This window comes from Momordica charantia (assembly GCF_013281855.1).
Source record: "Momordica charantia cultivar OHB3-1 chromosome 8 unlocalized genomic scaffold, Mcharantia_2.0 BLBB01000008.1, whole genome shotgun sequence".
Taxonomy (NCBI): domain Eukaryota; kingdom Viridiplantae; phylum Streptophyta; class Magnoliopsida; order Cucurbitales; family Cucurbitaceae; genus Momordica; species Momordica charantia.
In genome coordinates this window covers 22,331,664-22,345,362 of record NW_028275166.1, presented here as the reverse complement: position 1 = coordinate 22,345,362, position 13,699 = coordinate 22,331,664, and the positions used below count along the sequence as shown (strand labels likewise).

General features: G+C 38.1%; 1 protein-coding gene and 1 long non-coding RNA gene across 3 annotated transcripts; both read right to left on the bottom strand.

Annotated features, from left to right (window-relative positions):
- Positions 1-272: 272 nt before the first annotated feature.
- On the bottom strand, positions 273-3,832 carry LOC111019302 (cyclin-D1-1). Its single transcript, XM_022295645.2, has 6 exons — positions 3,378-3,832; positions 2,822-2,908; positions 2,384-2,482; positions 2,076-2,277; positions 1,809-1,939; positions 273-1,319 (listed from the first exon to the last, which is right to left on the bottom strand). Exons 1-6 carry the CDS (start codon positions 3,627-3,629, stop codon positions 1,077-1,079), a joined length of 1,014 nt encoding a protein of 337 aa, XP_022151337.1. The 5' UTR covers positions 3,630-3,832; the 3' UTR covers positions 273-1,076.
- Positions 3,833-7,111: 3,279 nt separating this feature from the next.
- LOC148209797 (uncharacterized) lies at positions 7,112-11,360 on the bottom strand. 2 transcript variants are annotated; one of them, XR_015792950.1, is made up of 3 exons: positions 11,222-11,360; positions 9,317-10,849; positions 7,112-8,991 (listed from the first exon to the last, which is right to left on the bottom strand). It is a non-coding gene; the product is annotated as an uncharacterized LOC148209797 (long non-coding RNA). The 2 variants fall into 2 exon arrangements; XR_015792949.1 differs by having other exon boundaries at positions 7,112-10,849.
- Between the last annotated feature and the right edge of the window lie 2,339 nt (positions 11,361-13,699).

Genomic DNA, 13,699 nt, shown 5'->3' with positions numbered 1-13,699 from the left:
AATATTTGTAAAAAGAAAATAGAGAGAGTGTATGCATAAGAAAAACAAAACAGAAGACTACAAGAGGCATCAGCTGTCAATCACGTGCAATGCAAAGTTCCAAAGAAAAATTTAGTGAAAATTATTATCATATTGTTTCTCGAGTGACAAGTACAGCACGCATGCAAAAGGCCCCACCCCCCAAAAAAATAAATAACATCATTTTCATACGTGTCACCCCCATTTATAATCCTTAATTTCCATTAATGATTTATAAAGTCAGAATCATAATATAAACAAAGAGGAAATTTTCCCATATACTATATAGTTGGGCCAAAACATGATATTGAAAGGCAAAAAGAGACGCAATTCCCGCCAAAATAACAACCGAGACACACGCGTGATACGAACGTGCTTTCCACGCGACAAAATGCGTGTCACGTGCGCACAGTAATTCAAACTCAAGACTCAAAGTAAAAAAGAAAGGCAAATCTATTATTATTTCTTTTCTTTTTTTATTTTTGGTTTCTGCGTTTGAGAAGTCTTTGAATTGAACTGTGAAGAAACTTGACACGTGCGGCACACAGCAGTTCCTTTTCTCTTTTTTCCTTTTTCTTTTTTCACCGAAGAACAAACAACAAAACAATTCACGACTCGGAGCTGTCTTCTCTTCTCTGCAAAATTACCTACTTTGAAGGTGGGGCCCACAATCTCTATATTCTTTCAAATCACTAATAAATGCTGCCTCTGAAGTCTGAATTCAACTCCCCACTTCCTTCTTTCACCTTTTTCCTTCCACTATATATTTTTATTTAAAAACCAATATAATATAAAATATATAAATCTTTTTCTTTTTCTTTTTCTTTCTTTCTCACACCAAAATAATATCTACAACTACAACAATCTCCCCTCCCACTTCTCTCCTTGGGAATCTGCAAAACCATTAGATTTTTTTTTTTATATCTCTATACGACGACGTACGATCTTAGACCTCCTACATTGCTCTCTGTGTAAAATTATGTATAATTTTGGACCACCGGCCGTACCGCAATTTAGGCTTTCCCTCTGTTCCCTTCTTTCTTTTTTTTTGCTTAAATTTATTCGTCTGCTCTTAACTTGGAATTTTCTTTGTCATCTTCTAGCCACACGCAATTATTCAATTTTCTCCTTTTAAAAGGTAACTTTGACGAGGAGGAGGATGAGGAGGAGGATGACGAGTCACCGTACCTCGACCCGGCTCGGACTCTCACTCGGAGCTGTGGTATCACTTTTGGGGGCTTCCTCCGCCGACCCTCCATTGTTAACGGCTGCATTAACCGGTAACACCCCACGATCTTTTCCTGCAAACCCACATCCATTTAACCAATCACAATCTGACACCCATTTGGTCCAAATAAGTTGAGCATGTTCTATAATATTCTCATTTCTGCTTCCTTATTTTTAATTAAAAAGAAATAGAAATGCATAACATAACATCTATAAATTAAAACGATAAAACAATATTTATATTTATATTCTAGGACAAGCTCGAAATGAAAACAAGACCAAAAATTTATTTTGATTGTTTCAAAATATTTCTATATAATTTTTAGAATGTGTTTAGAAAATTAAAAAGAAAGAAACTATTTCATAGTAAAAATGCTTAAGTTTTTTAATAAAATTGAAAATGAGAAAAAAAAAGAGAATCCTACCAAACAAACTCTTAATATTTAAAAATAAATAATCAATTGTTAATATACTTGTTATAATCTCAAAAAGTCCATACTTCTTTAACAGTCTCATATTTGGCAGGAATATGGAATAATTTTACTGGGGTTACATATACTTACTTTGCTGAGTCCATTGCACCATGATTCGGCGTGTTCAGGATTCAAGAGGGTCAAATTAGGGATTTCATTTGCTGCACAAAGTAAGGCTGCGGCGGCTATGCACGACGGCCAGTACTCAAGAAAGCTAGCGTCTGTAATAACAATCATCATTATTAATAAGCTGAACTATATACCAACACCAACGGGGTGCTGAAAATGAATTAAATGTGTGTAGCTATTAATTAATTCCTAGCTAATAACATAACAGTACTTCATTAATTAATTTACCTCGAATATTTGAGAGAATAATTTCTGCGGAGCGTGAGTTTAGGAAACTGGAAAATGTTCCGGTGGGATCTACTTTGTAAGCGAAGAATCCGATGAAGCTGAAGGGTGTCACGGATCGCAGCCGCCAATTCAAAGTCGTCAGCACAAGAAGCTCCATCCTACGTATTGTTCTGGGTTCAAATATATATTTTGCCCCTTCAATCTATGATGATTCCATTCAATTTCTCAATTCCATTACTCTATAAACTTCAAAATCTACCAAAATTGATGGAACGAATTTTCCAACCAGTTACTAAGTAGAGCTGTACCTGGAGATCGAGGAAGGAAGGAACCAGTGGCTCTTCCAATTTTGCTGCAAGCGACAAACAAGCCACTGAAAGGAGCTGCATCGGCCACCCATTTGTTTCCTGAAAACAACATTCAATAACAGAACCAGAGGCGGATGTCACTAAAACGCCGCGCGTGAATGGACATCATCGACGATTTCTTAATCAAAGAACAGTTCGATTGAATCAGAACTACTGTAGATGCTATTTCCAGAATACGAATTACGAATAAGAAGATCCGAATCAAAAAATTACGAATCCTCGAAGCGATTTTGATCAAATTACGAGTCGGAAAGATAATTATTCATTATGATCCGACAGAGAAGACCGACTACGGTGATAGTAAACTTTACAGCAGCAGATAATAATCAAGAGATTTGACGCTGTGATTTTATTCTCAAAAGTAAAAGTGACTTTTACCGGCAAGCGGCGAGAATAAAGGAATCGATCCAAGTAGTTAACGGAGAGGTACGCGGTGAGCGGTTGAAAGCCGTAATATGCTTGAACCTGCAAGAAAAAGGACGAAACAGCACGATCGATCAGTACTCCTCGTCTTCACTCACAATAAACAGAAATTAAACACAATATTTCAGAGAAGGCAAGGTTAATTATGCGAACAAATTCGCCTACGGCTCTAAAACGTGCGCCGGCGAAGGCAGAGTGATGTAGATTAAAGAAAATCAGATGCCTCCATGGAATCGGAATCGGATTCCGAATCGCTCGACGACGGTGAAGCGTGTTGGTTTTTTAGACTGGGAGATACAGATACAATAGTTGAAACCAAGATTTCGTGAAGGAGACTACTAAAAATAGATTATTCTAGATCCGCGCCTCGAGTATCCCCGGCGATTCTTGAAATGGAGCGAAATCGCAGGTCCGTCGTCGGGGCATTATGCTAATAATCAATCGAATTACTAGTCCGATCATCGAGACAACGCTGCAGTGAAGAGAGGAAGAAAGAAATCGAGCACGATACCTTGAGAATCCATGCAACAGACTCTGCTCTCGCCGAAGAATCCAGCGATTCAGACTGGAATCGCGACAAGTAGTCAGTACCAGGAACGAAGTGCCGCTCGTCTTCTATGAAACTGGCGATGGAATCCTCACTGGTAGCCGGCGATTCAAGGTCCGACGAGCACTCCGGCGACTCTCCGGACAAGAAACCCGAGGAATCCTCGTCACAGAGTAGGTGGGAGTCAATGAAGCAGTCAGAGGAAGAGATCGACATGATCGGAGCCGACTATCCGTCATTCTCTTCGGGCCATCGCGATCCCCATCCGGTACAGGAAAGCAGCCGGAGACGCCGCCGGAGCCGAAGAATTTGGGTTGAAGAAAAAAATTCGTGGGGAGTGCGTGAGTGCAACGGAGATGAAGAAGAAGAAGAAGAAGAAGATTATTTTGGATGAAAACTAAGGGAAGTTGGGTTCTATATATACAAATTATAACGGAAATATTAGAATTCCGTTTGGGGACAGAACCGTAAGAATTGGGAGACTAATATTCGGAGTCGTTGTCCGTAATACGCTTGTTTTTTAATGGAAAAAGAAAAAGAAAAATCGCCTCTCCAAAAAATAAAAATTAATAATAAAAGAAGGAAAAAAGAAATCGATTCAATGGACCAGCCCGAGCCAGTATTCCGTTTTATTGTTGAGCTGCGTAGTAGAGGGCTTTGATTTCTTCACCCGCGGCGTACAGTTTTAGCTACAATCACCACATATTCTACTGCCACGTGGAGCCCCTAATTATTGTTATCATTTTCTTTTGTTATTAAAATACCATTTTATTTAATTTCTCTGCTTTTAAATGTCTAAATTTAGTCTATGTTTTTTCGGCAAATTTTAAAATTAGTCATTATCGTTTTGTTTGAAGATAACCTTTTTTTTTTATCTAATTTGACAAAATAATAATAAATAATTTGGTTAAAGTACTACTCTAGTTCATGGGTTGATTTTGGTCAGGGTGCTTTTAAAATGTTAATTTTGATCATTTAATTTCACCTTTAGTTTACTTTAGTTTGTAATTTTAAAATTTTCGTTTTGATCCCTGTATTTTTAAAAAGTGACAATTTTGATCACTTAATTTTATTTTTAATATAATTTTTCTATTACAGTTTCGACATGATACTATATTCGTAAAATTTGTATTAAAATTTTTCAAATATGGACTAAAATGGTGATTTTTTAAATGTACATAGACCAAAGCAAAAATTTTAACAATATAACGACTAAAATGAACTAAAATTAAAAGTATAAATATCAAAATGAGTATAAGGAACCAAGATAATATTTTAACCTAATATGTTTTGTTAAAAAAAAGACAGAACGTGAATCAATTTCTCAAATTTTTAAAAGAAAAGTTGATAGATATATTTTCTAGAAAGCTTAATCATAAGTTACAGGTGAGGGCTAATTTTAAGAATTATTAAAAAAAATACATTAGTTAAAATTTAATATTTAAAAATTCCAGAACTATAATAGAATTATGATCAAAATGGTATTTTAACCTTTCTATTCTCACCACTTAAGCCGCATTTTAAAATTTATTAAAGGGTGTAATTTGTGTTCTAATCTACTTTTGTTTTCTATTTTGTTTTGTATTTTTATAACATATCTACCCGTTTATCTTTTCCACTAAACAATTGAATGATAATTTTCTTAAAAAAAAAAAAAAGAATGATAGTTAGATATTAATATTCTTCTACACCCACTTGTTTTTTTGGGATTAAATCTTTATTTCTTACCATTTCAAATATCTATTTTAATCCTAACTTCCAGCTTATTTGGTGGAATTTTTAAATTTTCAAAACATGTATTTAGTAAATAAACCTTTTTTTTAACCATTTTAATTTTTACCTTAATTTTACTTTTAATAAATGGATAAGATAATTTCAAGCAGGTATAATGTGTTGGTGATACAAATATTGGCTAAGTCAAGCAATCTGCGAGTGGATACTTGTGATCACAGAATAATAGTAAGGAGAGGTTTTCCTAACCTATCAGAATTACTTAGATACTTCAAGTCTATCTCATGTTGCAATGTTATATATAAGTGTGTGTCCAAGATCCTTGCTAATCGACTTAAGATTTGGTTGGCGCTACTTATTAGTAAGAATCAGTTCACTTTTGTTCAAGGGTGGAGTATTGGTTATAATTTTATTCTTTGTTAAGAGATGATGAGTAAGAAAAATTGAGTTGTATGTTGAAATGAACCTATACAAGACTTATGATTCTATCCACTTGTATTTCATTATGGGTGTTCTGTTGGTTATTTGGATCCCTGTGATGTTTGTTAATTGGATTAGAAGCTGCATTATTTCTCCTATGTTCTTATCAATTGCTATTAATCAATCTTTGTAAGGTTTCTTCCCCAGAGAAAGGGGTTGCATTTGAGGATCCTTTATTTATCTATCTTTTTTCTATGGCATTAGAGCTGTTATCACTTTTACTAAATAAGTTGTATTGAGATTTTGGTTTTCACCCCACATGTGAACGTATTCAGCTTGACAATTTATGTTATTCAAATGATCTGATGATTTTTAGTTCAGGAGACAAGTGTGTGCTTTCTTTTGTCAAGGAGTCTCTTACTTATTTTGAGTTCATAGTTGGGTTTGTTACTAATTTGAGAAAGAGTTCACTATTTTGGGTGGGACATAGAAGATGGAAGAGACTAGTTCTTTTATAGGGTTTAACCTTGCCTCCCTACTTAGGTAGTACCTAGGTCTACCCCTTGATCTCTACTCGGCTTTCTTATAGAGATTATAAATCATTGTTAAAGCATATTTTGTGGTGAGAGCCACAACTTGTCGAATCGTGTGTCGTGTGTTGCGTATACAATAAGGCTCAACTAAGTAGGCCAATCCTCTATGCATAATGTTTTTATCTTGCTGATGTGGGTTATTCTTGATGTGGTTAGCATTCTTTGATCATTTCTTTGGAGGGGGAGATGATGTCTAGGGGAGGGGGCTAAGGCTGCTTATTGTTTGTCTTTTGTTGATGGGAGTTTAGGGATAAATGACTTAGCCTCTTGTAATAAGGTCATCGTTATGAAACTTTTCTAGAATTTGATTACTAAAGTAGTTTCTTTGTGGGTTGCATGGGTGGAGGCTTATGTATTACGTGGCATTGCATCTAGCTAATACAACCTTTATTCAATTCCTCTTCGTGTTGAAAGACTATCTTAAGTATTCATAGTCAATTTCATCCTTTTGTTAGACATGTTCTTAGGAACGGTCTCGACGATGTTTTGTGTGGTTGGATTCTTGGCTACCGTCAAATCCTTAATTGTAAAGATACGAGGAGAAAATTATCCATGATAATGTTAGCGCTCTTTTTGCGAGAGTCTATGACTTCTTAGCACCAGATAGTTTCGCAATAACTCTGTATCTCTATTAATCTTTTGAGGTGCAAGCTAATATGGTAGTTTTTATCACTCGTTTAGGGATATAGAATAGTATTACTATACTCTTGCATCCTCAAGAATGTTCTTTATCTTGAGTCCCTAGGAAGCTTTTCATCTTACGGGTCGTTTTCAAGTATCTTGGAATCATGTGATTTGGTTTTCTGGTCGTACTCCCAAGCATTATTGTAATGACCCATAATTTATCCCACACTTCTAGGTCACTTTAACTACCCAACTGTTTAAATTTAACCCCAAACGCATGATACCAACTCCCTATGCAACAATTATTTAAAAAAAATCAAGTTCCACCTCTGGTCAATCCAACAATAAATCAATTCCATAGAATATCAATCAACAACATCCGTGGACAGCCTCACAGGGCAATTTTATTGTTCAAACTAGGCAAAACTCAATGAATGGTAGAGAACTAAGATAAACACCTATTCTGAAATAAAATCAACAAGTGGGAACCTCCCAATCATTCAAATACGAACAAATAGTTTATTGGCCATAACATAAGGTCTTAACTAATGACTTAAACTAAACAGGAGTGACTAAACAGCCTATGGTCCTCGCTCGTCATGTCTCCTCCGTCCCATCACCATGGTCGCCCACGAGTCCTTCACCTGAAACAATCATTGTAGAAGGGAAGGGGGGGGGGTGAGTATATAAAATATACTCCGTAAGTAGTCCTCACCAACACACACACACATCATGCTCAACTATATCATGAAACATTCGTAGTCATGCTTTTCAACACATTATGCATTCAAACATAAACACATTCCATAAAATTTAGTGACAACCACAACCAGGAAACACGTTAACAACCAACCTCTAGTCTCCCTAACACCACAAGTACCACTACGCTTATCACAGCTATCCTAACCTTCCACAGTTATCTCCTCCGTGTAGAGTCGGCCCCTGACCATTTATACCCAGAGCCCCGACACTGCTGCACCAGCCCTCGACCATTTATACCCGAGGCCCCGATGACTTCACCATCTATTGGCCCTTACCATTTTTACCCAAGACCCCAATAGTCTTCCTTCCAAAGGACTCCTCGTATCGACCCTCGACCATTTTTACCCAAGGCCTCGATACTCCATTTGTGACGTATCAGCCCCCGACCATTTATACCCGAGACCCTGACACTCACACATTCATTTCCTCCAAGGATCCAACTCTCACTAGAGTCTTACTGTATACTTTCTTAAGCCACTACCCCTGCATCTTTCAACTCACAAATACAATTCAGCATGCTTCCACAACATAGACAACTTTCTAATAATGAGATAATAACCCAATCATGCTTAATATCCAACGTCATTATTTAACAAGCATTACTAAGTATAATAACTCACAAAACACGCCGAGCAATTCATGCATATCCAGGAAACCAACATTACCACAACAATACTCAACAGTTTAGCAAAGCAGAAATCTCACCATTTTCATCGACAAATATCCAATACTACTCCAAGTATGTCGACTAACACAACGAGAATTATTTAGCACAATGACGTAACAAAATTAGCATTAAACGCCACAAAAATCAGCACATTAGAGACCATTTGGCATACAGTAACGCACGCACACGCCCCCTTGTCTACTTACTCACAACCGCGCCCTTAAGTTTTGCGTCGACCTCACACCTAAGCACTAAAACAGAAAAATGCAGCAAGTTACGTACACTATTTAGCCTTCGAAATCAATTCTAAAAGGGTTCGAATGACTCATTACCACCAAAATCGACTTCGTATAGATGTGGGTCACCTAGATCTAGCTCGCCAAGGTGTGGGTAGCCTAAATCGAGCTTCGAACGGATGTGGGTCACCTCCAAACGTCCTAAACACTGCTGTAACGCACAAATCCCACCGCTGGAGTTGTCATTCGTCGGATCGTAGCAGCAGGTCGCTGCCGGTTCGCTGCTGTACAACCCGTTCGCCGTGCGTCGCCGCGGATCTGACCCGTCGCCGTGTGCCGCCGCGAGGAGGAGCGGTGCTGGTTCGTTGCAGACCGCCGGGGAACGCGCCGCCGCTGCTGCAGACCGCCGAGATGTCGGGGAAGTCGCGCCGTCGGTTCGCCACTGTAAACCAGTTCGCCGTGCGCCGCCGCGAGGAGCAGACCGCCGGGACGTCGGGGATGTCGCGTCGCCACTGCTGCTGCTACAGATGCCGCCGCCGCTGCTGCTACGGGTGTGGTCACCGGTGAACAAGAAGAAGAAGGGGGGGTGGGTGACGGTTAGGGCAAAAGGAAGAAGGAGAAGAAGAAGATGAAATCCCTTTTTTTTGTTTTCTTTTTCCCTTTGTTTTAAAACCAAATCAACCCAAAGAAGGCCCAACAAGTCCAAGCCCAAAAGATAAGACATCCATCCCCTCTTAAACAAGACCCACCACACGGAGTCTGGTAAATATTAATTTAATTGGAGTTTAGAGCCCGATAAAAATAGATAAATTTAATTAACAATCAATTTAAAATTAAATGAAAAAATCTCCTGATTCGAGACTAACTAACCTGAGGGACTCGGGGCGTTACAATTATTCTTTGAGTTCTTTGGCTATTTGCAATCTTTTGTCGACTCGTGATCATCATATTTGATCTTGGTTTCCTTCCAATATGTCTCCTAGTTTCTTTACTCTTATGGGATTGAGACTCGAGACCACCGTACCCTTTATTTGAGTGTATGTCTAGCAACAACCTAGATGAAGAGATTGTAATGTCAAGTATCCTTCAAGTGATAAAGAATTCGCTTCAACGCCTGCTAGTGAGCTATCGTGAATAGTGACTTAAGTTGTTAATATGAAAATCAATATCGTCATGTAAGTAGAAAATAGTGACGACTCCCAATGATGCTCTGATGAGTAGACAGATTGGAAAAAAAAATCACGTTAAAAAAGTGAAGCTTGAGGTAGTGCGTAAAGAAGAAATTAGCACAACAAGAAAGAGACAATCTCTTGAAGAAAGAAACTTTTATTAGAAAGTATAAAAATTACACTTTATAAAGGCTCTCGCATACACTATAACTTCAATTCACTCACTTTCCTCACTTGGCTCACTCTACATTGATGTTTTCACTCCCCACTCTCTACCATCTTGTCTTAATTTCTAGCTTTTTAAAGCTAGCTTTTCTAGCTTGCCTAATATGTAGGGACACGGTGAGGAAACCAAATCACGTTTTGGTATTCAAAGTACATTCAATAACAAGAACAACTCCTCAGCCGATTCGAGAGGGCTGGAACTCTTCCACTAGTCTTGTGTTAGACTATTACAAGCACAAAATACATGCCCTTACAAACCTAGGACAAGAAAGTATAGACTAACACACTAACCAACAAAAGACCAAGTACTAAGGACAAGGCTGATAACTGTTAAAAGGGGAAGAATTTCTCCCTTTGCCCCACCTTAAATAAGCGATCCTAATTCAAGGCCTCACACACCTTCTATTTATAATCAAGGTGATAGCGAATCTTAATAAACTCTAAGTTTCAATTACTTTAGTTAACCCAGTTATTTGACTGTGTTTTTTATTTTCAAGAATTGGACCTTTTCTTTAATGTGTCTTTAGTGTGCTTTAATAATAGCTCATCAGTCACTTGGAATCCTAGTCTTATATTAGTGTACGCAGACGAGGAAGATGGCAGTTTTTTTTAGAAGAAACATTATAGAACTCATATAAATTAGTACTTCTAGCTAAGCCTAAACCAATTAGCTCTTCATCTCATTCATTTTCTCTTTCTTGTCTACATTAAATTGGTATTAGAACCCTACAATCAACCTAGTTAATGCGGACTGGCAACAATAGAGAATCAGAGGTTGAAGGAGAGCAAGATTTTCCAGCGGTGTGGCGAGCCATGGTAGATTCGGAAAATAAAATTGATGAATGACTAACTCGGTTCATTTGAGAAATCTAGCGAAACATGGAACAACTACTTGCCAATTTCAGAAGAACGCAACCTCAAAATTGTCGTGAACAACAACAAGCTCGAGGGGTTGAACGTAGGGGTGGTCGGCGAGGTGGTAGAAAGCATGCTGAAGGTAGATATAGACCTATATGGAAGAAGAAAATAGTAGCCACTCAAAAAACTATGAAAATAGTATTACTGAATCTAATAATCTCGTTGAATAAGCAATATTGAGAGGAAATCGACAAAAAATAGAGTTTTCACAATTAGTACAATAGAGGAGAGCATAACACAGTGAGTATGAAATTAAAATTAATCTTCCTTATTTTGATGGTACACTATATATTTAGGAGTTCCTTAATTGGTTACAACACGTGGAAAATTTCTTTGAGTACATGGAAATCCCTGAAGAAAGTCAAGTTAAACTCATTGCATACGAACTTAAAGGAAGAGAATCTGTGTGGTGGGGACAATTTAAAGCAAAAAGAAGAAGAGATGATAAAGAGAAAATACGTACTTGGCCGAAGATAAGATGCTATTTGAGGAAGCATTTCTTGCCATTAGATCATGATAAAGTATCATACCAATGTTATCAACATTGCCAACCAAAAACAAAAGTGTACATGAGTATACGGCTGAGTTTAATCATCTAGATACATTGAATAATTTGAATGAAACAAAGGGGCAAGTGGAAGCAAGATATGTTGGGGATTTCAAGTAGTGATTCAAGATCAATCGTCTTTAAAGCCAATGAAAATGCTATCAAAAAACTTTATAAGTCTTGCACTACTATCTCCCTCTTTTATCTTCTCTCTATAGAGGCGTGAGTCTCTCTGGTTAAGGACAACGGTATCCAATACCGCCAATTATCTCCACAATGGTATCATGTTGTCCATTTTTAGCATAACCCTTAAGGGGTCAGCATTGGTCGAGCGGAGTCGGTTTTTTACTGAAACCGCCGTCGAAAACCGACCAAGTCGATTTCCGTTTGGAACCGACTTCTTTTTGTAGCATAATTCAACTGACTGAACCGATCGATCGGTTTAGTCAGTTTTATTATTTTTTTTAAATTCGTATTCTTTTAATAAATTTATTTCGAACCCTACCCCAAAAGAGAAGATGCTTTACACATTTGGCGCGCACTCCGGCAACGACTGACACTAAGGTGGGGCTGCGACGACAACCGGTGCTAAGATGGAGATGTGGTGATGACCAACGCTGGGGTTGCGGCATTGTTAAAGTGTGAAGTGTGAAGAAAAAAAATAAAGATGGAACTTGAAAGTATGATGGGTAATAACTCTCCAAAAGAGAGTTATTCTAGTAAATAATTTGGTTAATTTATGCGTTAATGTGAGAATCTTTATCTAAGAAGCATGCTGAAGTGAGGAATTGAGCGGAAAAGTTAATTATCATGTGCTAGATCCTCATGTTACTGAATTTATGCAAGTTCCTGCTTATTTCCCCTAATTTTTGTTTAATTTTGTAGAATATGGAAAAGTTGCTAAAGTGCAACAGAATTAGAGGAAAAATGCAGGAGTGTTGCAGGGCTAGAGCATCCCGATGTTGGTGCATCGCTTTCTGCAGAAATTCCTTGGCAGCGCGGTAACGTGCGAGATTTTTACTTATGTCCATACAACGCACGTTTTACTGAGTTTTGCCCTAATTTTCGAGGCTATTTCTTCATCATTCCCCAATGGAAAATAGATCTCAAGAGAGAAAATACTCCAAATATGGTGCTGAAGTCAAGGAGAGCAGACCCATTTTGAGGAAGAGCTGACGACAGGGAGGAGGTGCTGTTGGACCTTGCATGCTGGTGGCTTCCATTTGTGTTTTTGTCTTCTTCTTTAGAATGAGTTGTATCATCTCTTTACCCATTTCGTTTTCTCCTCCGACCTTCGTGAACTAAACCCCATTTTAGGGGAGATTTTCATGCTGTAACTTCTGAACAACTGATATTCTAGCTGATTCATACTGCTATTAAATAGAGCTGTGTTGTTCGTACTACAATCGATAAAAGAAAGAAACGCAGTTGGTTTGTTATCTCAAATTTCAGTCGTCCGACCGACTGGTCGGTTCTGAACCATCGACCGATCGACCTTATTTTGGTCGGTTTCATTAGGTAAGCTCGGTTTTTTGGGTCTCTTTGCTCACCCCTAATAACCCTCGCGACTTTGCTTTTGGTTTCACTCAAAAGACCTCATATAATTGAAGATAAATGTCCTCATCTATATACTATAGATCACCTCTTTTCCTAATCAATGTGAGATTTTGTTTACGCTCATTGCAACCCCAACATCTCTCTCGACAAAAGCGGGTGACAAAACCCACGATAGCGTGCAACGATCCAAACCCATGGTGGCGGCAATGACCAAACCTCGCAGCGGCACATGACTCATATTTTGGCATCTCTCTCAACATTAGGTGGACCCGCTTGTCGCTAGCGAAGAGGGAGTACTATATGGCCTCGTGGGTCCTACAGCGAAATGGCCGTGTCAAGAGCTCGATTGACCAAATTAGCCTTCTGCAGCATGTAGCCTTTGAAGTTGAAAGGGGGGCTTTTAGTCCTTTTCTTCAACTTGATATGGCCAAAGAGTCTTATCTTTGTTGAGGACCACTGATATAGGGTAGAGAGAGAAATTTTGCTTTGAGAATTGTTGAAAACAGGACAATTCTGTATCAGTGCATCCGTAGTGACAGAGCTCATCTTTATGTTTTTTTATCATTTTGTTTGTAATATCTCATCTTCTTCTTCTTCCTTTGAAGTTTTTTATGGAGAGGGAGAATGAGAGTGAAACGAAAAAAGGGAAGGTAGTTGGGTTTATATAGTAGGAATTTTGAAAAATTTTAGTTGTCGTACTCCATTAATGAAAAAACTTTTGTTCTCCTGAAAGTTGAATGGATGTTGGAAGTTGAAAACCCTAGACTGGAGAGGAGAAGAAGGAAAAAAAGACCCAAAGAAGACCCGACCTACTAGGGTCTAACCTGAATATTTCTG

Bases quoted from the DNA above. Each gene is read 5' to 3' on its own strand.
- LOC111019302 (XM_022295645.2), bottom strand. From the start codon at position 3,629: ATGTCGATCTCTTCCTCTGACTGCTTCATTGACTCCCACCTACTCTGT. The intron at 2,909-3,377 runs GTATCGTGCTCG...TTTTTCTTGCAG, and splicing joins CTGTTGCATGGATTCTCAAG to GTTCAAGCATATTACGGCTT. The intron at 2,483-2,821 runs GTAAAAGTCACT...TGTTGTTTTCAG, and splicing joins TTTATTCTCGCCGCTTGCCG to GAAACAAATGGGTGGCCGAT.